This window comes from Notamacropus eugenii, chromosome 5 (assembly GCF_028372415.1).
Source record: "Notamacropus eugenii isolate mMacEug1 chromosome 5, mMacEug1.pri_v2, whole genome shotgun sequence".
NCBI lineage: Eukaryota > Metazoa > Chordata > Mammalia > Diprotodontia > Macropodidae > Notamacropus > Notamacropus eugenii.
Window position 1 is genome coordinate 461,786,535 of NC_092876.1, and position 25,726 is coordinate 461,812,260.

Here is a 25,726-nt window from a genome sequence, read left to right on the forward strand (position 1 = left end):
TTGAGGAAATCCACCCACTGTGCCCTTTCCTCATATATGTATTGAGATGGTAGAGGCCAAATGTGGTGGTTCTGTTGCAAGGATGAGAAGAGAGTGGAATTGAAAAGCTGAAAATGTGTTTCATTTCAAATGGATTTGTTGTTTTCCACTTCTAAATAAGCATGGGAGGGTCTGCTCTCCCCTCCACTCCTCTTCTTTGTACATTGTAGTAGATTCTGCTTGCCTTTTAAAAACTTGAACATTTCCTTAATCTCAATTTTGGTCTCAAGCAAAAAGAGGTTAGGTAAAGATGAACATAAAATGCAATTACATCAGAGCGCCAAACCTCAGGCCTTAAGGGTGAGAATTTTCCTAACTGGGAACTAATAGCTATTGTATTAACATTCCTAAGTTTACATCTGATCTTGCCATTTTTCAGTTGTTTCTCACTCCCCATGACACCATTTGGGGTTTTCCTGACAGAAATACTGGAGTGATTTGCCATTTTCTTTTCCATCTCACTTTACAGATGAGGAAACTGAAGCAAACAGGGTTAAGTGTTTTGCCCAATAAGTATCTGAGGTCAAGTATAACTCATGAAGATGAGTCTATCTGGTTCCAAGCCCTGTGCTCTATCCACTGCAGCACCCGCTGCCCCACTTTCATCTGATATAAACTCCACAAGTCAGTAGAGGAGGTACTGCCTAGACCTGGGGATTCATGATAGTGAGCTAGATAACCCCAAGAGAGCTAGTTGTGACAGGATATGGCTGAAGACACACAGAAGGGTGGACAGGGAGGAAAGATCTGTTCCCTCTACAGTGAAAACCACCCCCCACAGATGTCATGTTTTAATATCATGTTTCTTCCTGGTACTCTATAAACAACTGTTGTATTAGCTACTGAACAACACCAACAAACTAAGTAAAACTGACATTTGTCATTTGAGGAAGGAGGGTGCAGCAAAGATGGCAGAGACTTTTTCACATGCTTCTGTTATGGGGGCCTGCATGTCATCAGTGTTTCCAAAGTGGTGCAGTTCACTGGGAAGTCTGTTCCTTGCCCTCCTGTTCAGAGTTCTGCAAGTGTGTGATGCAAATTTTTGTTTCTTGGATAATGTATGGGAAAGTTTCAGAAGATTTATTGGAAGAATCTTTAGGTTTAAAGAGACTGAACCATTGTCTTGCTCTCCTTTGGTCCTGGTGCACTGGCCTGGTAGTGACCACTGCACATTTATGTGCAGAGTTGAAGGTTCAAATTACCCCTTGATCTCGGCCTTTGAGCCAAAGAGTTGGAGTTTGGGAAACCTGTATTGTGCTCATGAACAACTGAAGCTCCCTCTTGCTCATGGCTGCTCCTCCTCCCCCTGGAACGGTGACCAGAAACTAGGAAATAGGTGACAGAGCTGGGGGCTGGCTCCCACTGCTGATATCCTGATAATTTGCCCAGTTCTGTGAGAAAAAACTAAACAATTTAAATCAAATGAAAGAATACTTAGAAAATCAGAAACAGCCCAGATTAACAGAAAAGGAAACTGCATATCTAAATAAACCTGTTTTAGAAAAAGAAATTGAATAGGTCATAAACAAACTTTGCAAGAAGAAAAAAACACCAGGACCAGATGGATTCAGTAGTGAATTCTGCCAAACATTTAAAGATCAACGAATAACAATATTAAATAAATTATTCAGAATAATAAGTCCTACCATATACTCCTTTTGTTAAAGAAATATGTTGCTGATACCCAAAGCAGGAAGAGCAAGAACAGTGAATGAAAAATGCAGAACAATTTCAGTGATGGATATCAAGGCAAAAATGCTAAATAAAATAGCATCCAGGAGATTACAGCAGTATATCACAAAGATTATACATTGTGTGCAAGTAGGATTTATATCAGGAACTCTGGGGTGTTCAATACAAGGAAAATCCCACACAACTGATTATATTGATATCAAAAGTAACAAAAATCGTATGATTACAGCAATAGATGCAGAACAAGCTGTTAACAAAATACAACATTAATTTCTATTAATGAATCACTTGAACATATAAGTATAAATGGATTACATTCCTAAAATGATAGGAAGCATCCCCTGAGCATCCCCTTGATTTCCAGTTTTTGGTCACCACAAAGAATGCTGATATAAATATTTTTGTACATGTGGGACCCTTTCCCATTTTTATGATCTCTTGGGGATACAGTCCTAGAAGTGATATTGCTGGGTCAAAGGGTATGCACATTTTTGTAGCCTTTTGGGCACAGTTCCATATTGCTCTCCAGAATGTTTGAATCAGCTCACAGCTCCACCAACAATGAATTAGTGTCCCAGTTCTCCCACATCTTCTCCAACATTTATTATCTTCCTGTTCTGTCATGTTAGCCAGTCTGATAGGTGTGATGTGGTACCTCCAAGTCGTTTTGATTTGCATCTCTCTAATCAAAAGTGATTTAGAGCATTTTTTCATGACTATAGATATCTGTAATTTCTTCCTCTGAAAACTGCCTGTTCATATCCTTTGACCATTTATCAACTGGGGAAAGACTTGTATTTTTGTACATTTGACTTAGTTCTCTATATATTTTAGAAATGAGGCCTTTATCACAGACACTAGTTGCAAAAATTCTTTCCCCGTTTTCTGCTTCCTTCCTAATCTTAGTTGCATTGGACTTGGTTGTGCAAAAACTTTTCAGTTTAATGTAATCAAAATTATCTAATTTGCACTTCATAATGCTTTCTATCTCTTCTTTAGTCAAAAATTCTTCCCTTCTCCATAAATCTGAAAAATACACTACTCCTTGCTTCACTTATTTCTTTATAGTATCACTCTTCATACCTAGATCATGTACCCATTTGGATTTTATTCTTGTGTATGGTGTCAGGCCTTGGTCTATGCCTAGTTTCTGCCACACTTTCATCCAGTTTTCCCAGCAATTTTTGTTGAATAGTGAGTTCTTATCCCAGAAGCTGGGGTCCTACTGTGTCTTGAGTACCTAGCATATTCTTTAATGTTCACGACAAAAGCCTTGCCATCATGCTTACACTCATGAAGTTTTCTCTTCAGTAGGAACAATCTGACGCTAGCTAAACCCTTAACAGAAGGCTTCCCATAATCACTGTATTTATGAAATTTCTCAAATCTGAATTTTAAATGTTCAATAAGCTGCCCTCTCTTGCTGAAGGCCTTCAGTTCATAACTTTTCAGCCAGTCTGCATTTCTGATGTTGTTTGTCCTTTGTTCTTGAAGAGGACCATGACATCAAGGAATGTGATGCCAGGACTTGCAAGTGAATTTGGATTTAAGTGAGGGAGGGCTGTGCAATGCCACCAGCTTCACCTTCCCCTTTGGAGTCATCTGGCTCCTGGCAAGGTATAGATCAGGACTACTTCAGATGGCCCCTGAGAAATATGTACACTCAGGCTAAAGAACAGCCTAAATCCATTACTTATAAAGCCTTTCTCCATTAGGAATTCTCTAGTGAAGAAAAAGTTGTGAACTCGGGAGGAAAACATTCCCATCTTCATTACATTGATAAAGTTTCCTCTCAGGAAAAATTTATCCTCTCAGGATAAATCCTATTATAAGAAAGAGGTTCTGGTTGAAAGGCTCCAATATGAACTTGTTGATTTTCATTTAATTCTATGGTTTGGAGGAAGCTTTCCCAGACTGATGACATTTATGAGTTTCCTTTCTATTCAGTTTAGGAAGATGGGTTTCCCACATTCATTAGGCTCATTAGGTTTCTCTGCAGAATAAAGTTTATGATATTCGGTAGAGTCTGGTTTAGATGTAGAAACTATCTCTCTACAGCAAATTTTATGACCTTTCCTTGGTTCTGAAGATAAAATGAAGCTCCCTGGTCCTGCACTGTATTTGGGAAGATCCTTTTCTATACATACTCTGTATTATAGAAAAAGCTTTGGTTCCAAACTGACACTTTGAACAGATTTATCACCTGCACAGTCCATCACTTTACTAGGAGTTTTCCTTTGGGTGGCATTTCCTTGCTGAGAATTTTTGTTCTCCAAGCTCTGCTGCCTTTCTCACCTGGCATCACAGTCCCAGCCTTCTCTCCAGCTGGAGACACAGAGACCATCTGAATGAATATTTCATATCCCTTGAATAAAGTAAGTTCACTCTGTCCTTTTGGTGACCTCTCAAGGAACATAACATGTGCGAGTTGGCCATGTATTAATGTTTTCGGAACTAGCCACTCCCAGAACACATAGATAATACTTGGAGGATCTGGCTAGTCCTCCCAGTACATGATTAATTAACTTATATCTTGTGGCCCCCGTATGATACATCTTTGACGAACAAACACCTGCACTCCCGTGGCCATGTGCCTGACCAGCTTGGAACAGTGTGCGGAGCCGTTGGCAAAAAACCTTCTTTGTCTAAGATCCCTATAAAGTCTCCCCGCCTAGTGTAAGTCCTCGGAATCTCACCCATGGAGAGGACGCTCTGCCTGGGACCCTTTGTTCCCCATTCGGACCTTGAACGCTGTATCCCGGGATTCCCCAGCTGATGAAACTCAGGTGTTGGTGCCTCCCCGAATTGGTGATATTTTTCTATTTCCTCTTATGTCTATATTAATATTGCTAAAATTATATTAGTATTAGGCTATATTTCTGCTATACCTCTAAACTGTTCATGCATTTGCCTTTTCTGTAAATCAATAAAATATCCAGCTTCTTCTCAAATGTGTCTTATTGTGGGTGCGAATCTGAACCATAAATTTCCTTAATCACAAAACACCATCCTTTGGGAATCTGTCCTGGAAGAACTGCTTCACAGAAATGTGCAGTTTGGGAGGTGACTCCTTGTTTTCACACCTAGTCTCCCAATCTGAAAAAAAGAAAGAAGATGGAAATGTCCTACTTCTTGTACACTTGGTCCTGCTTGTGTGACTCTTTCAGAATTATTGTTCAATTTTAAAGAAAAGAATGAATCAGCCTTGTTGGTATAGTCACTTCCAGTCTAAACAAGATTTCCCATGGACATTCATTACCATCTTGTGAGGAAAGATAGACAGCAATTATAGTTTATAAGAGAAAACTGAGGCTTAGAACAAGCTCTGTGATTTGCTCAAAGATAACCAAATAAGTAATACATGAAACACAACACAATCTCAACTGTCATTTCTGTCCCTCTGGTCTTTCTGCCACACAGTGCTGCTTCCACACAATGGAGGGGGCATTTAAGTAGAAGCTGGGAGAACTTTGAGAGGATTCTGGCATTAAGTGGAAGGCTGATTGGACAGTCTCTGTTTCACTGCCAATTTCAGATTCTGATTCCCAATCTTCCTTATGTTTAGGATAATGAAAACAAGAACATTTGATTCTGAATAACTCATTTTCTTTTCCATGTGTCTGCACACTAGGGAACTCAGTGTGTGACATTTAAAGACATAAGGGACTTAAGTACCTACATGTCTTATGAGACAAAGATTAAAATTTAACTTTGTCCTAAACAATATAAGGATAATGAATGGGGCAACAACCAAAACTTTAAGTATGACTGGGAATCCTGATCTTTCCCCTTTATGGCCACCCTCCCTAATTAGCTTGTAATGAACAATTTGCATTTATTTTGGATTTACTATGACATATCTATCTATAGACATGCAATATATTGGCAGCTAGGTGGCACAGTGGATAGAGCATGGGACCTGGAGTCAGGAAGACCTGAGTTCAAACCTAGCCTCAGACACTTACTAGTGTGTGATTTGGGTAAATCACCTGTTTGCCTCAGTTTCCTCAACTTTTGGATAATAGAGTTCAAATGAGATAACTGCAAAGTGCTTAGCACAGTACCTGGCTCCCAACAGATGTTACTACATAAATGCTATAACATCTCATCTCTCTCAATAGACTGTCAAATTTCTGAGGGCAAAAACAGCTTCAAATATTTTCTTTGTATGTTCAGCACAGAGAATGCTTAGCACATAGACTCTTTCTAAATACTTAAGTAATCAATCAGCATGTTTAAAATTTGGTGTTCCAGTCTAATTCTGGCCTGTTTGTTTCACTATATAATTGCTTTTTTTAATATAACTGTATCTATTCCTATGGGGAAAAAAGAACTCTTTGGAATTTTGGTGTTACGTTTCATAAATTAATTTCATTAGAATTATCCTTCATATTATGCTAATCTGACAAATCTACAAAAGTTAAATATGTTCCAGTTATTTAGTTGTTTTATTTCTGATCTCCACAATATGGCTGTCTTTATACAAGCCCCAAGAGGCCCAGGTAGGTCAGTTTAGAAGGAAGGGATGCCTTTTGTTACTCTGATGTGTCCTTTCAGGCTAAAAGCTTTCCCACATTCATTACATTCATAAGGGCTTTCTCCAGTATGGATTATCTGATGTTTACTGAGAAGTCCTCTGAGGCGAAAAACCTTCCCACAGTCATTACATTCAAAAGGCTTTTCCCCAGTATGAATTCTCTGATGTACAGTAAGATGTCCTCTCTGGCTAAAGGCTTTTCCGCACTCATTACATTTATGAGGCTTCTCTCCAGTATGAATCCTTTGATGTAGAGTAAGGAGTTCTCTTAGGCGAAAGGACTTTCCACATTCTTTGCATTCATAAGGTTTCTCTCCAGTATGAATCCTCTGATGCCGAGTAAGGCATTCTCTTTGGTGGAAGGCCTTCCCACAGTCATTACATTCATAAGGCTTCTCTCCAGTATGGATCCTCTGATGTCGAGTAAGATCTGTACTCAGTAGGAAAGCCTTCCCACATTCCTTACATTCATAAGGTTTCTCTCCAGTATGAATCCTCTGATGTCGAGTAAGATCTGAGCTCAGGTGGAAGGCCTTTCCACATTCACTACATTCATAAGACCTCTTTCCAGTATGGATTCTTTGATGTCGAGAAAGGTGTGTTCTCAGATGGAAGGCCTTCCCACATTCTTTACATTCATAAGGCTTCTCCCCAGTATGAATCCTCTGATGTCCAATTAGGTCTGTATTCAAGTGGAAGGTCTTCCCACATTCCTTACATCCATAAGGCTTCTCTCCAGTATGAATCCTCTGATGTTGAGTAAGCTCTGTGCTCAGGTAGAAGGCCTTTCCACGTTCCTTACATTCATAAGGCTTCTCTCTAGTATGAATACCCTGATGTCGAGTAAGCTGTTCTCTCAGATGGAAGGCCTTCCCACATACATTACATTCATAAGGTTTTTCTCCAGTATGGATTGTCTGATGTTTAGTGAGAAGACCTCTGAGGCGAAATACTTTCCCACAGTCATTACATTCATAAGGTTTTTCCCCAGTATGAATCGTCTGATGTACAGTAAGATGTCCTCTCTGGCTAAAGGCCTTTGCACATTCACTACATCTATGAGGTTTCTTGCCAGGCCTAGAGGCCTGAGGGCTACCCGAGTCTTACCTTACCTATCACAGGTCTTCGGCTGGCCAAACCGGATAAACGTATGAGAGAAGAGACTTTCCAGAGTCGAGCAAGGATTAGGCTTTATTCAGGGTCTTGGTTACATGTGCAGGGGGAGCTCTTCCTTAGGAGAGAGAGAAATCTCCCAAGGAGGCAAAGATCTTACAGTAAGAGAATGAAAGCAGAAGTGGAAGTGGGGAGAGAGGGGAGAGGGAAGAGCGAAAAGAGAAGGAAGAGGGGCCTTCTGTCCTGTAAGGGCCCCTCAGCGCTAAGAGCGCCTTCAGACTTTCCTGACCCTACTTGAGCTCTCCTGCCGCATAGTTTGCACCTGAATACCATGCCTGTTAGATAACAATAGGTGTGCCCAGATCTGGGCCAATCTCGAGGGCGGGGATGCTCTCTCCCAGCCTTTTCTCAGGGAAGAGGCGGAAATGCACGAGATAGCCCGGTCTCACACCTCAATTCCCTGCTGTTCCCTGGGGGGCCTCATGAGAACTCTAAGGTTTAGAAGTTCTCACCTTTACCTGCCCGAGACTGTCCACATGGAACTGAGCTTACACCCCCAACAGTTTCTCTCCAGTATGAATCCTCTGATGTCGAGTAAGATCTGTGCTGAGGTGGAAGGCCTTGTTACATTCATTACATTTGTGAGGTTTCTCTCCAGTATGAATCCTCTGATGTAGAGTAAGGTGTTTTCTTAGGCAGAAGACCTTCCCACATTCCTTACAGTCATAAGGCTTCTCTCCAGTATGAATTCTCTGATGTCCAGGAAGGTATCCTCTCTGGCTGAAGGTCTTCCCACATTCATTACATTGATAATGCTTTTCTCCATTATGAATTTTCTGGTGACAAGAAAGCTGTGAATCCTGGAGGAAGGACTTCAAAAACTGATAAGATTTCTTCTCAGGGTGAATTTTTGGATGGAAAGGAAGGGGTGACTTGTGGTTAAAAGGTTTCCCATGTTCACTATATTCAGAAGGTGTCTCTCCTTTGTGAACTTGCTGAATTTCATTTAATTTGATGGTTTTGGAGGAAACCTTTCCAGATTGATGACATCTGGGAGTCTTCCCTCCAATAACAATTTTCTGATGTGAACTGATGGTTGGGCTTAGGAAGATGGGTTTCCCACGTTCATGAGGCTCATTAGGTTTCTCTCCAGAATAAAGTCTATGATATGCAATGAAGTCTGATTTAGATGCAGAAACTATCTCCCTAGAGTTAAGTTTATGACCTTTTCTTGGTTTTGAAGATAAAATGAAGCTCCCTGTGCCTGCATTGTATTTGGGAAGATCCTTTTCTAGAGATACTCTGTGTTGTACAAAAAGTTTTGGTTCCAAACTGATACAGACAGATTGGACAGATTTATCACCTGCACAGTCCATCACTTTACTAGGAGTTTTCCTTTGGGTGGCATTTCCTTGCTGAGAATTTTTATTCTGCAAGCTCTGCTGCCTTTCTAATCTGGCATCACAGTCCCAGCCTTCTCTCCAGCTGGAGACACAGAGACCATCCTTTGGGAATCTGTCCTGGAAGAACTGCTTCACAGAAATGTGCAGTTTGGGAGGTGACTCCTTGTTTTCACACCTAGTCTCCCAATCTGAAAAAAAGAAAGAAGATGGAAATGTCCTACTTCTTGTACACTTGGTCCTGCTTGTGTGACTCTTCCAGAATTATTGTTCAATTTTAAAGAAGAGAATGAATCAGCCTTGTTGGCACAGTCACTTCCAGTCTAAACGAGGTTTCCCATTGACACTATCATATTGTGAGGGAGGATGGATAGCAGTAGTTTATAAGAGAAAACTAAGGCTCAGAACAAGTTCTGTGATTTGCTCAAAGGTAACTAAATAACTAATACCTGAAACCCAACACATTCTCAATTGTCATTTCTGTCCCTCTGGTCTTTTTGCCACACACTGCTGCCACACAATGGAGGGGACATTTAGGTAGATGCCGGGTGGTTATCAGTTTGGGAGTACTTCGAGAAGATTCTGGCATTAAGTGGAAGGCTGACTGGACAGTCACTGTTTCACTGCCAATTTCAGATTCTGATTCCCAATCTTCCTTATGTTTAGGATAATGGAAACAAGAACAATTGAGTCTGAATAACCCATTTTCTTTTCCATGTGTCTGCACAATAGGGGAACTCAGTGTGTGACATTTAAAGACATAAGGCACTTGGGTACCTACTTGTTTTACGAGACAAAGATTAAAATTTAACTTAGCTCTAAAAGGCAGGATGTAAGGATGGAGACTGGGGTAAGTCAATGTGCATTTTTAAGCATTTATTACCTGCCAGGCATTGTGCTAAGCGCTAGGGATGCAAAGAAAGGCAAAAGATAGCTCCTGCCCTCCAGAAGGTCACAACTGAATAATGGGGGCTCCAACAAGCAAAGCACAAACTGAATAAACAAGATTCTGGTTAAGAGACGGACGACACTAGAATGAAGATGAGTTGGGGAAATGTTTCCTGTAGGAGACACAATCTTAGGGTTAGTTGGAAAGAATCCAGGAGATGAAGACGGAGAGGACTCCAAGGATGGGAGACAGCCAGAGAAAATACCCGAACCTAATAGATGGAAGGTTTTGTTTGTGGAACATTAAAGAGATCATAGTCACTGGATCTGAGAGTGTGTGTGTGGAGAAGTATAAAAGTGTGAGAAGACTGAAAAGGTATGTTTAGGGAGTAAGGTGGGAAGAGCTTTACCAATCAAAAAAGAGGATTTCGGATCTGACCCTATCATGCCAACCTAATCTGTGTGAGGTACCACCTCTGAGCATCTTCCCCTCCCAGACTGAATATTTTTTGGAACGCAAACTAGGCCATCTTCTGACTCAATTCTACCCTAGCCTTTAATCACCAAATGGGCACTGCCTCAGACAAAGACCTGGAAAAGACTTTAGCTTAAAGAGACCAAGTTCTCCCACTGCCTCTCATGCCACTGCTTGTAGTCTTAACTTATGTCTTGCCCCTGTACTCTGAGGACTCTGGAAGAGTGAGGCTGATGACTTTGCACAGCTCTGTGTCACTTGAATCCAGTCACCCTCTTGATGTTAATGGTGGGGGAGGTAAAGAAGGGTGCAATGTACTGGAGCAGGAGAGGATGGGATTGAGTGAGGAGGGGAATGGAATAAAGGAAGAGATCATGGCGGAGGATGTTAGAGAGATGTGAGATTCACAGATGGGGAGAAGAGGTAGCTTGTGGTGAATGGCCTTGACTGCTAGGAGGGAGGCCCGAGGAAGAGTTGCTGGGGTGAGTGGTGTGGAGAATCAATTAGGCACAAGTAGGACTGCGCTGATGCAGTGTGGGTCGATCAACATTGATGAAGCACCTACTCTGTGCCAGGCACTGTGCTAAGCTTTGGGGATACAAAAAGAGGCCAAAGACAATCCCTGCCCCTGAGGAGCTTCCCATCTAATGGGGGAGGCAACGTACAAACAAGTCCAGATAAAGTCAGCTGTGGACAGGATAATGGGGAATGACCAAGAGGGAGGGCACTGAAAGGAAGAGGAGCCCAATAGAACATAGTGGGCCCAATCACAATGGCTGCACACCTTCCTGAAATCCCATTAGTAACACATGAAGAACAGCAAAGGATTCAGATGAAGGGAGTCATCCAGGACTGTGGTTGGACCAGAAGGAAAGGGATTTGAGAGAAGAAGAAAGTGCTGAACTAGGTCAACAAGGGATCAGGATCAAGAAGGAAGGAGAGGGGAGTCAGACCATTGACAATAGCTCTGGAAAGTCCAGGGGGCAGAGTTCAAAAGTGAGGATGGAGAACAGGTTCAGGAGCAGTAAGGCCCAGGAAAAATTGGAAGGAGACATGATTTGGAATGACCTTGAAAGTCCTTGAATAAGCATGCATAAGACTTGTGAGGGTGAAATGAAGGGTGTGACCAACCCTAGAGATAGTGGAGGAGCTGAGGGAGGAACTGAGGAAGACTGGACCAGCATATGCACTGTCATTCTTGGAAAGAGGGCAGGAGCAGGCAGAGGAGGAGACCATGAGGCAGGCATGAAAGTCACTGAGGAAGAGGGGAGAATGCTGGGGGTGGCAATGGGGGGAAATATATAGCACTAAGATCTGGTTTGGGTGATAAGTTTGGCTCAAAAGAAGAAGGTACTGATGATGGGAGAGAGGGAGAAAGTCGGAAGGAGGGGAGAGAGAGAGGAGAGAGAGAAAGAGAGAGGCAGAGAGGCAGACAGACAGGCAGACAGACAGAAGACTAGATTGTGAAAGTGTTAAGGGAGATACAGAATACTGATTCATTTACCAGTGAGTGAGTCAGCAGTTATGAAAGAAAGTACATTATAAAGTAATAATTATCAAAAGTGATTGGTGTTGGTGAAAAAAATATGAATTAGAGAAATATATTAGAACCCACACAAGGTAACACAGTGCATAGAGTGCTAGGTCTGGAGCCAGGAAGACCTGAGTTCAAATCTAGCCTCAGATGCTTACTAGCTGTGTGACCCTGGGCATGTCACTTCACCCTGTTTGCCTCAGTTTCCTCATCTATAAAATAAACCGCTCCAGTGTCTCTGCCAGGAAAACCCTAAAATGAGGTCAGACACAACTTGAAATTACTGGACGATGACCACGACAACAACAAAGAGAACTAGTTGTTAAGACCACAAACTCCTAGGGCAGCAGCTTTGAATCAGGAGGAACTGCTGGGAAATGAGAAAGCATCCCAGCAGAAAATAGGCTTTGACCAGTAGCTTACAACATACAGCACAACAATTTGTAAAGTAATAAAACAATCTAAACATAAAAGTTCTCATCCTTTACAAAATATAAGAGGAAAACTAATTAGGCACAGAGAAGAGATTATAAAAGACAGATGATTTTGAGTGTATGAAATCTGAATTTGAAAATGGTGGCTTGAATAAAAATGTAGCCAGACTCAAGAAAACTTATGGACTTTGCACCAAGTAACTCTGAAAGAAGTCCAATATTCAAAATCTACAGGGAATTCATTTTAGACTGAGTCATTCCCCATGAGGTAAATGGTCAATGGTTTTAAACAAACTCTGCTGAAGTGAAAACAAATGTTCCAAACCTCTACTATGGGAGGTACAATGAGAACAAAACTAGGGCTTATCCCCTCCCCCTCACCAAGATGGCAAGATAGTAGAAGGTGGATAGAAAGAGCCAAGGGAGGGCAAAGACACTTAGGATCCCTCTAGAAAACATTTCATATTAGGAAAGCGAGACAAGCTACTGTTGAGACCTTGGATCAGGCAAACCCATTGCTGGGCACAAGAGACAGATGAATCAAAAGGTTGGCCCCAGAATTATCTGCAGAGGCAGAAAGTTGCCTTCTGAATGGGGAGAATGGCAGACCAAATCTGGACACCAAACACCAAATATGATGGAGTCAGACAAATGCAGAAAGGCCGGCAGAAACAACAGCGAAGGGCGGGCTGAGGGGGCAGTGCACGAAAGGAGGGGCAGTGCACGAAAGGAGGCCCAGGCCCAGGTGACTTTTCTGTTATGAAAGGGAGACTCTAAAAAAGGAATGGGAGGTTCCAGGTGCTGTCCATCTGTCCATCACAGTTCCTCCAGGAGGGGGCGCTGCTTCTCGGGTCACTTGGGAAGAGGCTGTTTATTGGGAAGGGACTGTGACTTCAAGACAAAACATCAACCCAAAAGATGTAAAGGACGTTACCTTTTCTTGGGGTTTTTAAAAGAAAAAGGTAACTCATATAATTCTAGGAAAACACACAGAGAAGAGATAAAAAGGTAGTGAGGCAGGCTGAGGATGTGCTATCACAGAAAGGAGGGACAGAAGGAGCACAGGGTCAAGGGTCAACAGCCTCTCCAGAGGGCTGCCTGGGTGACCTTGGCTAAGTCACTACACTGTGTGAGGGGGCAGGAACAGATGACCCCTGAGGGTCTTAAGAACCGCACCAACTTCTGAATGGGCCTCCATTTTCTTTCTCCCAGAGGCCTGGGTCCCAGGACTGAATCCCAGACACATGGACTGCCCTGCCTGGGGGTCAGTCAGTCACTCACCTGCACAGCTGCTTGCTGGGACTTCCCTCCTCTCTGGCCTCCAAGGTGCCTCCCCTTGCTCCAGCTGGTGGATCACCTCGGGCTTGGATGTGGCCAGTCCTGTTCAAAGGGAAGGGGAGTCTTGGGATAAAGAGGGAAAAGTGGAAGCTTCCAAATGAGCTCAGATCCCCAAGAATCCCCCCCTCTCCCCCCCCAGAAAAGATGCAAAAGAGCCAAGGATAAAGGAGAGATTCAGGGAAAATCAAGAGAAAGTCCAGGAAGTCCCTGCACTTGACCCAGGACCACAAAAGGAGACAGCTCCAACAGGCCCTCCTTGGGCCTTTTCAGCTCTTCCTGGCCCTGGCCCCTGGCCCCTGCCTTCATGCTCCTGGCTACATCCTGCACAGCCTCATCAGGCTGTCCACCTTGCCTTGACCCTCTGACTAAGAACAGTTCTGACCTTCCACCTACTATGCATGGACCCTGTATCTTGCAACATCTCTTCCTCCCTGGCACAGCAGGTCTCTCACCAAGACTTGCTGAACTGTTCCCTGGGAAGAGGAAGCCCCTGTGTTCACCAGTCATGCCCAGGGTCCCTCCATTTGACCCCCATCAGTTCCAGCTATTATCTACTCTCAAAATGTCCTTTTCACAGTCAGCCCTTTGCAATTTGACTTCTCTCTCTTGACTGTGCACCCAATTCTAACCCTAAATGCGGCCCTTCTCTGCCCTCATCCAAGATGATACATTCCCTAATGTCTATGACCCTGCTGTCCTCAACATCTGGATTTTCCATGACAGACATCTTTCCTCTGGACTGATTTCCACCCCTGCACCACTACATAATGCCTGGCTCTTCCCCAATGGACGTCCTGTCGGCCTCTCAAACTCCACATGTCCAGAATGAAACATGCTGCTGTCCCCCTCAGACCTTCCCTTCTCCTCAGACTCTCCTCTTGACAGGCTGATTCCTGCCACACCTTTTTGATTCTACCTGATCTCCACTCTCTCTGTAGTCACCACCCTGGGCCAGATGTTTGCCTCTCACCTGGCCCCTGGCCACAACTTCTGCCTGATGCATTCCTAATGCACTGCTCTGACTGTCTGGCTCCAGCTTCCCCCTCTCCATATAGAATGGACTCCTGGCAGAATCCTCAGGTCCATTCTCATCCTACAAAAGGGCCAACACAGTGTCCTCAAAGGCGCCGATGCCTTTCCCCAGCCCCCCAGGGATTACTGGGATTGACTTAACTGTGATCATGCTGGTTCCCCCCCCCCCATCTTCTGTTCTCCCCTCCCCACCCAACAGAACATAAGCTCCTAGGGGCAGGGACTACTCCTTCTGTCTCTGTGCTCCTAGTACCTAGCACAGGGCCTGTCCCACATCCAAGAGAATGAGGACTCTCTGGTCTCTGTAGGCAAACAGTCACCTCAAAGCTTTGTACCAAGGAAAGACCCACAGATCCCTCTGGGGGCTGGGGCTGGGGAAGCAGAGCCAGAGTCCCAGGGAAAGCTGTCCTCACCCAGGCACAGCAGGTTCTGGTAGGTCTTCAGCATCACACTATGATACAGATCCTTCTGAGAAGGGTCCAGGTAAGCCCACTGCTCCCATATGAAGACCACTGCCACATCTTGAAAGGTCACTGGCTCCTAAAACACCACATGCCTTTGTTTGTGCTTGTTTCAAATGGATGTGGGAGCATGTGGGGTGCAGTTCTTGGGGTTCTGGCCTCACTGAGATCCATCCAAATATCAATGCTTTGGCTGGTAATAACATCTGGATCATGTAATTAAAGCATTACCTTTCTGAGGGAAACAGCATGGGGAGGGAGGAAGCAGGTTGGACTGGAGGTCACAAGACCCGGGTTCAAATCTACTGACTGTGACCTGGGACAAACCACCAGGCCTGCTGGGAGTGTTTCTTCACCTAGAAAATGAGGGGGACTGAGGGGATGGGACCTCATCCACTGGGGAACAGCTGAACAGGTTGTGGTGTATGATTGTGATGGAATATTATTGTGCCATAAGAAAAGATGAGCAGGAGGCTCTCAGAAAAACTGGGAGGTTTCACATGAACTGATGCAAAGTGAAGTAAGGACTGCACACAGTAACAGCAAGGACGTAATGACGATGAGCTGGGAATGACTTAGAATGCTACAAGACAAGTGCAGAGGACTTGTGATGAAGAATGTCCTCAGACTCCAGATAATGAACTGATGGACTCTGAGGCAGAGTGGGGCAGAATTTAAACCTTTTTTCTTGCTGTTTTTAAAAATTTACAACATGGCTAAGAGGGAAATGTTCTGTATGACTTCGCATGCGTGATGGTATCACACTGTTTGGTGGTTTTAAAATTCTTTTGATTTTAAAAAATAAAAAGTGCTTCAACCAGTGCGTTGGTACACAGCAGGTGCTTAATAGTGACTAATTTTAAAAAAGAGAATGGAGTCGGTTAAACTAAATGATCTTTAGGGTCTATCCTGACCCCGGACTCCTGTGATACCCACATTGTGCTTCCCATTTTGCCAACCCTGACTCTGCCTTACAGCTATTTAATATCTCTATTATACAGAGGGGAAAACTGAGTTTAGCAAAGCCTCACTGACAAGGGAGCAGCTCACATCCAGTTCTTTGCTCTCTCTCCATGACTCCATCTTCCTTCTTGGGTCAAAGGCCAAGATCTCCCCTTTATTCTGATACTCCCTACACTGGCTTTTACCAAATCACATCCCACAGTAAGGAACATAATGTTACCATCAGTTGTCACGCTCCAAAAAGAGGAGGTGGTCCCCAAGGCTCTTGTTTGCAGACGGCACCAAGGTTTAAGCCATCCACACTGGTCAAACAATCAAGAGGTCTGGTCCACTGACATGGCTGTCCTGCAGTCAGATCCAAAGCTCTCAATTCAACGCTGGCTCATCTTTTTAAATAGCGATACTCTTGTGGTGAGGCAGAGAGGGCTGTGAGACACCCAACCCTGAAGGTGAACATCCCCATGGGGAGACAGAAGGGCATGGGATGGGCATGAGAAGAGGAGGAGGATGTCATCAGACAAAAATGTGTGCTACAAACAGCAGGGGGGCCTGGTCACATGGCCAGAAGTGACGGACTGTCTGGGCACTCCCATGATGGGCTCTGCATTCCAACACAACGGGAGGAAGGCTTCAAGCACACTGGGTGCATCTTGTGGTAGTCAGCGTAGAAGCAATGTGGAGGTAATTCCAAATACTTCTACTAAGTAACCAAAGCCATGCCTTCCCATCTTCCTAACTGCTTAATTAGAGCAAACGGGCTCATTAAAATGGGTTTCCTGCAGCAGCTCCCACAGGGCAAATCCCTTTTTACCCAAAAACGTGAACTTCAAAACACATAGTTCGGTCTGAGGCCAGAAAAATGCTCTGAAATTAAGCCACTGCCCCTGACCAGGAGCCATGTTTACATTCCTGTGATAACAGATATTTATCCTGAGGCTTTGTGTTCCCAAAGCACCTTCACAGCATAACAAGGACAACAGCTCATACACATTGGCCAGCTTTAAGCTTTACCTGTGGTTGTCTAGTTCGATCCTTGCCACAACCTGGAGATGTGGGAATGTGACTTGTTCAGGGTCACACGGCCAATAAGGCACAAAGGCAGGATTCACACTCAGGTCCACAGCCCTTCCACTGTCTCTGCCCTCTGATCTGCCTAACAACCAGGCAGGGCAGACAGCGTAGGGAGGTGGAAGGTGACCAACAACTAGTAAGTGAAGGAGCCAAGACAGAGCTCCAGACACCTTGGTCCTCTCGAAACCCAAACGTACCCTCCAAGGACCACGGCTGGATGGCCCTGGAATGTCACACTCGGCAGGCCCAGCCTCCAACACCCCAAAGGGGACCCTTGGCTCCCTTTGTCAGGTTTGCCGGATCTCTCACCTGCTCCAGCTGACACAACACAGGCAAACACAAGATACAAATATTCAGCCTTTATTGATTCCTGATCTCCTCTCCTCTTGGCTTGGAATAGAGAGGACCTGCCGGCCAGAAGAAGCCCAGAGCCTGTTCTACCAAGAAATCTGAACCTCAGAGCTCAGTGATAAGAAAGTTCAGTTGGAGGAACAGGCCTCGAGTTCAAGTCTGGCATTCCAGACTTCCACACTGTGTGACCTTGGCTAAGTCCTGACCTCTCTAGACCCATTTCCTCACCTGTAAAATGAGGAAGATGGACTAGATGACTTGGGAGGTCCCTTCCAGGGGCAGACCTAGGTCCTAGGAATGAAATCTCTACAGCTTCCTAACAACGGGTAGGCCCAGCTCCAGTGGAAGCCCGCCAGGGCTGGGGAACTCACTACCTGATAAAACCCACAGCACTTCCGGATGGCTCTAATTCTTGGACCTAACTCTGACACCAAATCCAAACAGAACCTGTCAGACCCTCCTCCACAAGATGCCTTACAAATACTCAGTAACAGTTATCATGGCCTCCCCGACTCTCAGCCTCTCCAGGAAAAGCACACCCGTCTCCTTTGATGCTCCCCCCATGACAAGAGCCCCAGGTCCTGCCCCTTCCCCCTTCCTCCACTGGACAGCTGCCAGGTGCTGTGCCGTACGCTGGGCCTGAGACCTCACTGGTTTGGGGACTGATCTCCTTCCTGGGTTCCCTCCCCTCCCAGCCTTCTCTCACCCACCCCCACCCAGAGCATCCAACAGGACAGGAAGGAGGCTCCTCTAAGTCCTTGTCCTCATCAGGCTCTGAGGCCATCCATCCCCTTCCCTCATTCTGCCCACCGGAGGAGCCCACCATCTGTCCAGGTCCTATGGGTCTTTCCCAACACCCCTTAAATCTTGTAGGTCATCACTGCACTAGGAGTCTCTCTGCTGCTGCCCTGGGTAACCCACACCTCTGGAGCCTCAGAAGGAGGTGTGTGACCACAGTGTGCCTGAAAAGATGCATCTGAAAGCAACAAGAAGTCTCTGGTAATGATGTCTCTACGATGGGAAATTTAACACAACCTTCCCAAAAGAAATTCAGTTTCACGTAATTCCTTTTTTCTGTTTATTTGTTGTATTTTGTCATGTTTGCATTTATCAGTGATGAAGCTATAATAAGTAAATTTATCTTTAAAAAAGTTGGATTGTTTTTACCTTAATTAGGAAAAAATTAATTACTTTATAAAATATTTAGAAAAAGAAGGATCTTTGCTTCATCTCATCACAGTCACATATAACCTCCCAAATCCCCTCTGGCTCATTTCCTCCCTCTCAATTCCGGTACCAACAGTCAAGGTCTGTCTCTGAGAGCTCTCCTGAGGCACATGCTCAGGGGCTGCCCCCCCAGCCCCACATCCCAGACTCTAGTATCTTCTCCCCTTTAGGTGTGGAGGCCATTTGGGGAGACTTCCTGAGGCTCAGCACATCATCAGGGGTCCCCAGGGCTTCTGCAGGAGCCCATCAGCCTCAGAGAATCCCTCATGCAAGAAGTTAGCTTTCCTGTGGTTCACCTGGCATTAATGGTCACAGAGGAACAGGATTTCCTCTGAGGATGCACAGATAGACAAATGCACATAACCCAAACCTGGGCAGGATGCCCTTCTTACAGGTGGAGAGCCCTTAATACAGGGCTTACCTCTACCAAGGCAACTTCATCTTTGGAACTGACAAACAACTACTTATCAATATCCTTCTGAAAAGGGTGCTCCCTCAATCCAAATAAGCACCAAGGACTTCTCCCTCCCTGGCCCTGGGCATCTCAGCTAGACTGGTCAATTCTGTGGCACTGTGACTCTGGTACTCCCAGATTCAGGCTTAACCAGGTGGGTGCATCAGTGGGGAGGACGTATCATTGTCCTCACCCTCTGACTAAGACTGGCAGAAATCTGTCTCAAGCTGCTCAGGCACCTCCCAGGCAATGCAGAGAACTAGATCCTCTCCACTTTTCCTCTCCCTTCCAGGCAGACACATATGCTTAAGCTCCCAAGCACAAGACCCACTCTGCAGACATTGAGCTCCTCCTCCTTTTCTCTCCCCTGCAGGACCTCAAAACAAGAAGCATCCTTCTAACTTAGGGCAGGCAGTGGAATCCTTATCTCCAACACTGAGATCTGAACAGGGGCTACACACTGGCCCAATCATCCTAAAGCACTTCTCAGTTTCAGGGCTCCCCAAAGAACTCCAAAGTTCTCCAATCTGACACATGCAAATGAGCACCTGTAACAGAATTTGGAAACCCAGTCTGCCCTGGACAAGCTAATCTTGTCTACAACTACCTTTATAAGTATTCTTTTAAAAAAATAGAGTTCCAAATTCTCTCCCTTCCTTCAACCTCTCCCCCACCCATGGAAAAGGTGAAAGAAATAATTCCTACTCTAGTTAGTATTGATGTTCCTGATGGAGCTCCTGTGAGACCTGACAGCTTTTGGATGGAGAGATCTGCTAGTGCAGGAGCTGGGTGGCCCTGTTGGTCAACCAGGGTAAGCTCCTGCTTTGGCACAGACCCATCCTAGCTTTCCTAGTTAGTGTCTCTCTCACTACACTCCAGACCACCTGGACCTCAGCTGTAACTTTCCAGCTGGAGCAGGCTGATGGATGGAGATCTCCCCCCCAATAGAATAGTGAATCTAGAGTATGTCCCCCCCACCCCAAGCTCTCCATGCCCCAAATGCTGGCAGTAATGACAAGTTGTACCCAGACTACTCCAGGATGTGCTCAGCTCAGCCACAGGTCAAGTGACTTGCCTGATCAGAATAGTCAAGTCTTTCACAATGGATCATCATTACAATGTACTATGCACAAAGTTCTCTGGGTCTGCTCACTTCACCCTGCATCAGATCACACAAGTCCTCCTGGATTTTTCTAAAAGCATCCTGCTTGTCATTTCTTATACAGCACCACATTATGCCATCACCATCATATACCATAACTTTTTCAGCCATTCCTCATATGATGAGAACCCCCTCAATTTCCAATTCTTTGCAACCCCAAAAAGAACTGCTACAAATATTTCTGTACAAATAGGTTCTTTTCCCTCTTTCTCTCTCTTTCAATTTCTTTGAGATATAGCAGAGTTATGGTTAGGGTTAGTGGCAAATCAGTTGGATCAGTTTACAACTCCACCAACAATGCATCAGTGCACCAATTTTCCCTTATCCCCTCCAGCATTTATCACTTCTAAAAGGTGTGAGGTGGTACCTCAGAGTTGCTTTAATTTGTGTTTCTCTAATAGACATCATTTAAAGCATTTTTTCATATGGTTATTAATAGCTGTGACCTCTTCAGAAAACTGCCTGTATGCATCCCTTGATCACTAGGGAATGACTCTTATTTTTATAAATTTGGCTCAGTTCCTTATATATTTGAGAAATGAGACCTTTATCAGCAAAATTTTCTGTATAAAAAGGAGTTTTCTCCAGTTTTTTGCTTTCACTCTAATTCTGGATGCATTGGCTCTGTGTGCGCACACAGTATTCTTCATAGGAAGATCTCAGGTTTGTTTTAATCCTTGCTCTGTTCAATCATGAAAGTCACCACCATCTGAAAGGGGGTTCTTCCCACCTCCACAAGGAACAGGAACCTCCCACTTACCTGCTGGGCCCTGGCCGTCAGCACAGGGGCCATTCCTTCATTTTCAAAAGTCACTCCTCTTGAAGAAGAACGGAGAGCTGGGAAGGAAGAACAGGGAAGGAAAAGCAAATCATGAGAGGTGCTAATCTTACCTGTAATGCTGAAAACAACCCGAGGAGCCACAGAGAGATTATTTTGGCAGCTAAATAGAAAACAGATGGGACAGAGCAGAGACCTCTAGCAGGAGGATTAATTAGGAGTCTACTCGAAGAGTCTAGGTGAGGTGATCAGGACCAAACTAGAGGGCTGATGCCCACAGGGATGAGAATAAGGCAACAAGAGACTTTGGACCCCCAAAATAGGAAGGGCTGGACAACTGGATCAGAAAGACAAGGGGGCAACATCTCTGCAGTCATTCAACTGCATGGGGAGGGGATGGGAAGAGAGCAGGAGACAGAAGGGGAGGGAGGAGACAGACAGGGCTTCTGGGCAAGACGGTTACCTGAATGAAGGCAGATGACCCGGCTTCCCTACACCTTCTCTGGCCAAACTCTTAAGTTCAGACCAGAATGAAGAGGATTCGGGAAATCCATAGAGAAACGAGAACAAATGACTTCTTCCACCTGAGAAGTGCACAAGAGGTCAGCTTGAGGGCAACAGGAAAGGGGGACACCAGCAAGCTAGTGACATGCAGGACAAGCAGCCTGTAGTCTCCCAGTGGGACCAGAAGGCCGGAGACACATGTCACCTGAAGGAAGGCTCTGATTCTGGAGTCAGGAAGAGCAGAAGGTGCCCCCAAAGAAGGCCCACAATGGTGATAAAAATGGGGGGAGGGAGTGTCTGGGAAGCCTTAGACTAAGACACCCTGGGTATTTGAGTTCCCTAGAATCCTGTCCTAAGACGTCATAGGGGAACCTTAAAATCCAGTAATGTGAATTTTAAAGGTCCTGAGGGGTTCGATTCTGGGAGGAGGTAAGTACAGGAGCCCAGGTAACCCAGACCTAAAAGCTCATCCAAAGGCAAAGCAAGTGTTGGAGCCTGATCGGAAACAAAGTTGCAATTCAGGAAGGAAGACCAGAGTAAAGCAAAGGGGAGCCAGACAGGATCAGAAACCGCTGCCCAGCTGCAGATTCTCCAGAGGCTGGGAGAGCCCACCTTGCACAGATGGCCAGCCTCAAGGGCAGGGAATGGCTTTCCTTAAGGTCTACACGAACACCTGGGAGAAACGAGAGAAGAGAAGGCGGCGAGCCCAGCCCAAGCAAGGCAGACAGACCAAAGAGACCAGGCCTGTGGGACAGCAAGACACTGGGACAACGTCCAAGGACAGACGCGGAAGGAAAAGGGGTCCGGACCTCGAGCCACGAGAGGCAGGGGGTGAAGGCCCCTCCGAAGGGTCTCGGCCCCCCAAAAGCGGACAGGCTGCTCCAGGGGGCAAACCGAGGCTTGCAGCCAGAGACCTCCCTCTACGAAGGGGAGCCCCAGGAGGGTTGCGCGGTCCTTGGGGAGCCCACGGATGGGGGGAAGGGCACCAAGCCTTAAAGGGGTGGGTGGAGTTTCCCAGCCCTTTGGGGGAGGGGGCGTCCCAGGGTGGGAAGGGGCCTCCTCAACGCCGGCCAAGGGGGCAGATACGACCCCAACAGGAGAAAGCAGGGACGGGGGTGGGGGTGGGGGTGGGGGTGGGGGTGGGGTCTATGTGGGCTCAACTGATTGGCTACAAAGGTTCTAAATGGGGGGGGGCGCAGAACTTTACTGGCATCGCAGGCAACCTCCCCGCCCCTCCCCGGGGGGTTCGAAGGGAAGACCCTCGGCCGCTAATTACCCACATAATTAAAGGGGGTGGGGGTCGCAAGGTAAAGCAGGCCAGGCTCGGGGAAGGGTCGTGGGTTCCAGAGGCGACTCCTTCCCGGGGCTGCTGGACCCAGGCCGGACCAGACGCGGGGAGGGGGAAGGGGAGGAAAAACTCGGCGAGGGCGAAGCTGAAGTCACGCGACAATAACCGAGGCATCTGGCGCGGTTTCCATGACAGCCCAGGGAGGGGCGGATGTGGCTGCCGGGTGCGCACTGCTTCCTGGGAAACGTAGTTTGTAGGCTTGACTGGGCTGTGCGCATGCGCCCGGCCCTTTTAGGTGACTGGTACTCCCCCTGCCTCCTCCCTTGGGAGCCCTTCTCCTCTCACTCTCCCTCCCTTAGCCGTGCAGGCCTGGGAGGGGGGCTCCACCAGGGAACGGAGGCGGGAGACAGTGTCCCCCTCAAAGAACCAGCCCCTAGGGCGGGCCATAGGCGGCGTGTGAAGGGCTTTGAACGCCCAGCACAGAGCACTGGGAGGAGGCCCTGGAGCAGGGGACGCGTGTGATGACGTCACTGCCTTGTGACCGCGGTGGGGGAGGGGGGAGGGTTAGACCAGGACACCGCCCCCCCTTCAGAACTAGGAGATGGGCTGGCGGGGAAGGAAAGGCCGAGGGCGGCCCAGAGCCCAAGGACAGCCTCCGCGCTCAGCCGCTCTCTGGTCAGCTCCGCGCCCATCCCTGTGTGCCCGGCATGTGTTGATGAGCCGGGCTTAGGCGAAGGAGAGAGTGAGCCTGGGCACCGCGTGGTCTAGGACCCGGTGCTGGGGCTGGGGGGCTGGGAAGGAAGAGACCCTGCCGGTGGTGTAGACACGCTTCCCCAGTGTGTGTGTGGGGGGGGTTTGCCGTTGTCCCAGTGCTGAGGAGAGGTCTTCAGTGGGGGGGGGGGGGGTCCGTGCCTCCCTCCCCAGGACTCTGACCCCTCTTCCTGGAGGACGGGTTGGGGGAAAGGGGGCTAAGCCGGACCTTGGTTGGCATCCTCCTCCCCAGGGGGCAGTCGGGAGATAGAGGCCTTTGGTTGGGGGTATGTGGAGACCTGCCAGATTTGGAGGGGAGTGAGCATGGAGGCGGCTGCTGGGGGCACCGTGTGGGTGGGCGGCAGGGGGCAGCCTGTGGGTGGGTGGCATGGGGCACCCTGTGGGTGGGTGGCAGGGGGCACCCTGTGGGTGGGCGGCGGGGGCAGCCTGTGGGTGGGTGGCACGGGGCACCCCGTGGGTGGGCGGCAGGGGGCGCCATGTGGGTGGGCGGCAGGGGCAGCCCGTGGGTGGGTGGCACAGGGCAGCCACAGGGCAGCAGTGGAGAGAGAGAAGGGTAGCGGGCTTGCAGGACACTGACGTTTCTGTAGACAGCAGGAAATGAGCCTGGAGAGACTGAAAATAAGTGGTGGTGGGGGGGCAGAAAGGGCAGTCTCTGGAGGCCATGGCCACCTCATCTCGGGAAAGGAAGAGGGGCAGGAGGCACCGAGAGATGCAAGGTGATGGAGAGGGGAGATGAAGCAGCTTATAGTGAATGACCTTCATCTTTCTTTTTTTATTTTATTTTATTTTTTTGCTTTTTTTTTTTATTTAGCTTTTAACATTTATTTTCACACAATTTTGGGTTACAAATTTTCTCCCCTTTTATCCCTCCCCCCCCAGACCCAAGCTTTCTAATTGCCCCTGTGACCTATCTGCTCTCTCCTCTATCCTCCCTCCCTGCCCTTGTCTCCGTCTTCTCTTTTGTCCTGTAGGGCCAGATAGCTTTCTTGACCCCTTAACCTGTATTTCTTATTTCCTAGTGGTAAGAACATTACAGTTGATCCTAACACTTTGAGTTCCAACTTCTTTAGCTCCCTCCGTCTCCACCCCTTCCCCTTGGAAGACAAGCAATTCAATAGAGGCCAAATCTGTGTAGATTTGCAAATGACTTCCATAATAGTTGTGTTGTATAGGACTAACTATATTTCCCTCCATCCTATCCTGACCCCCATTACTTCTATTCTCTTAAGATCCTTTCCCTCCCCATGAGTGTCGACCTCAGATTGCACTCTCCTCCCCATGCCCTCCCCTCTATCCTCCCCCCCACCCTGCTTGTGCCCCTGTCCCCCACTCTCCTGTATTATGAGATAGGTTTTCCTATCAAAATGAGTGTGCATTTTATTCTTTCCTTTAGTGGAATGTGATGGGATAGACCTCATGTTTTTCTCTTGCCTCCCCTCTTTATCCCATCACTAATAAGTCTTTTGCTTGCCTCTTTTATGAGAGATAATTTGCCCCATTCAACTTCTCCCTTTCTCCTCCCATTATTTCTCTCTCACTGCTTGATTTCATTTTTTTTTTTAAGATATGATCCCATCCTCTTCAATTCACTCTGTGCACTCTGTCTCTATGTATGTGTGCCTGTGTGTGTGTACTCCCACCCAGTACCCAGATACTGAAATGTTTCAAGAGTTCCAAATATTGTCTTTCCATGTAGGAATGTAAACAGTTCAACTTTAGTAAGTCCCTTATGACTTCTCTTTGATGTTCACCTTTTCATGGTTCTCTTCATTCTTGTGTTAGAAAGTTAAATTTTCTTTCCAGCTCTGGTCTTTTCATCAAGAAAATTTGAAAATCCTCTATTTCATTGAAAGACCATTTTTTCTCCTGAAGTATTATACTCAGTTTTGCTGGGTAGGTGATTCTTGGTTTTAGTCCTAGTTCCTTTGACTTCTGGAATATCCTATTCCATTCCCTTCGATCCCTTAATGTAGAGGGTGCTAGATCTTGTGTTATCCTGATTGTATTTCCACAATACTTGAATTGTTTCTTTCTAGCTGCTTGCAATATTTTCTCTTTCACCTGGGAATTCTGGAATTTGGCCACAATGTTCCTAGGAGTTTCTCTTTTTGGATCTCTTTCATGCAGTGTTCTGCAGATTTCTTGAATATATATTTTGCCCTCTGGTTCTAGAATCTCAGGGCAGTTTTCCTTGATAATTTTGTGGAAGATGAT

The 25,726-nt window shown here is 46.3% G+C and overlaps 1 protein-coding gene across 1 annotated transcript; it reads right to left on the reverse strand.

Annotated features, from left to right (window-relative positions):
- Positions 1-3,912: 3,912 nt before the first annotated feature.
- LOC140507287 (uncharacterized) lies at positions 3,913-23,245 on the reverse strand. The gene is made up of 7 exons (XM_072615410.1): positions 21,912-23,245; positions 21,413-21,533; positions 20,932-21,008; positions 14,896-15,022; positions 13,394-13,492; positions 7,936-8,972; positions 3,913-7,335 (listed from the first exon to the last, which is right to left on the reverse strand). The coding sequence occupies exons 3-7, from the start codon at positions 20,962-20,964 to the stop codon at positions 6,244-6,246; spliced, it is 2,388 nt and encodes a 795-aa protein (XP_072471511.1). The 5' UTR covers positions 20,965-21,008; positions 21,413-21,533; positions 21,912-23,245; the 3' UTR covers positions 3,913-6,243.
- Between the last annotated feature and the right edge of the window lie 2,481 nt (positions 23,246-25,726).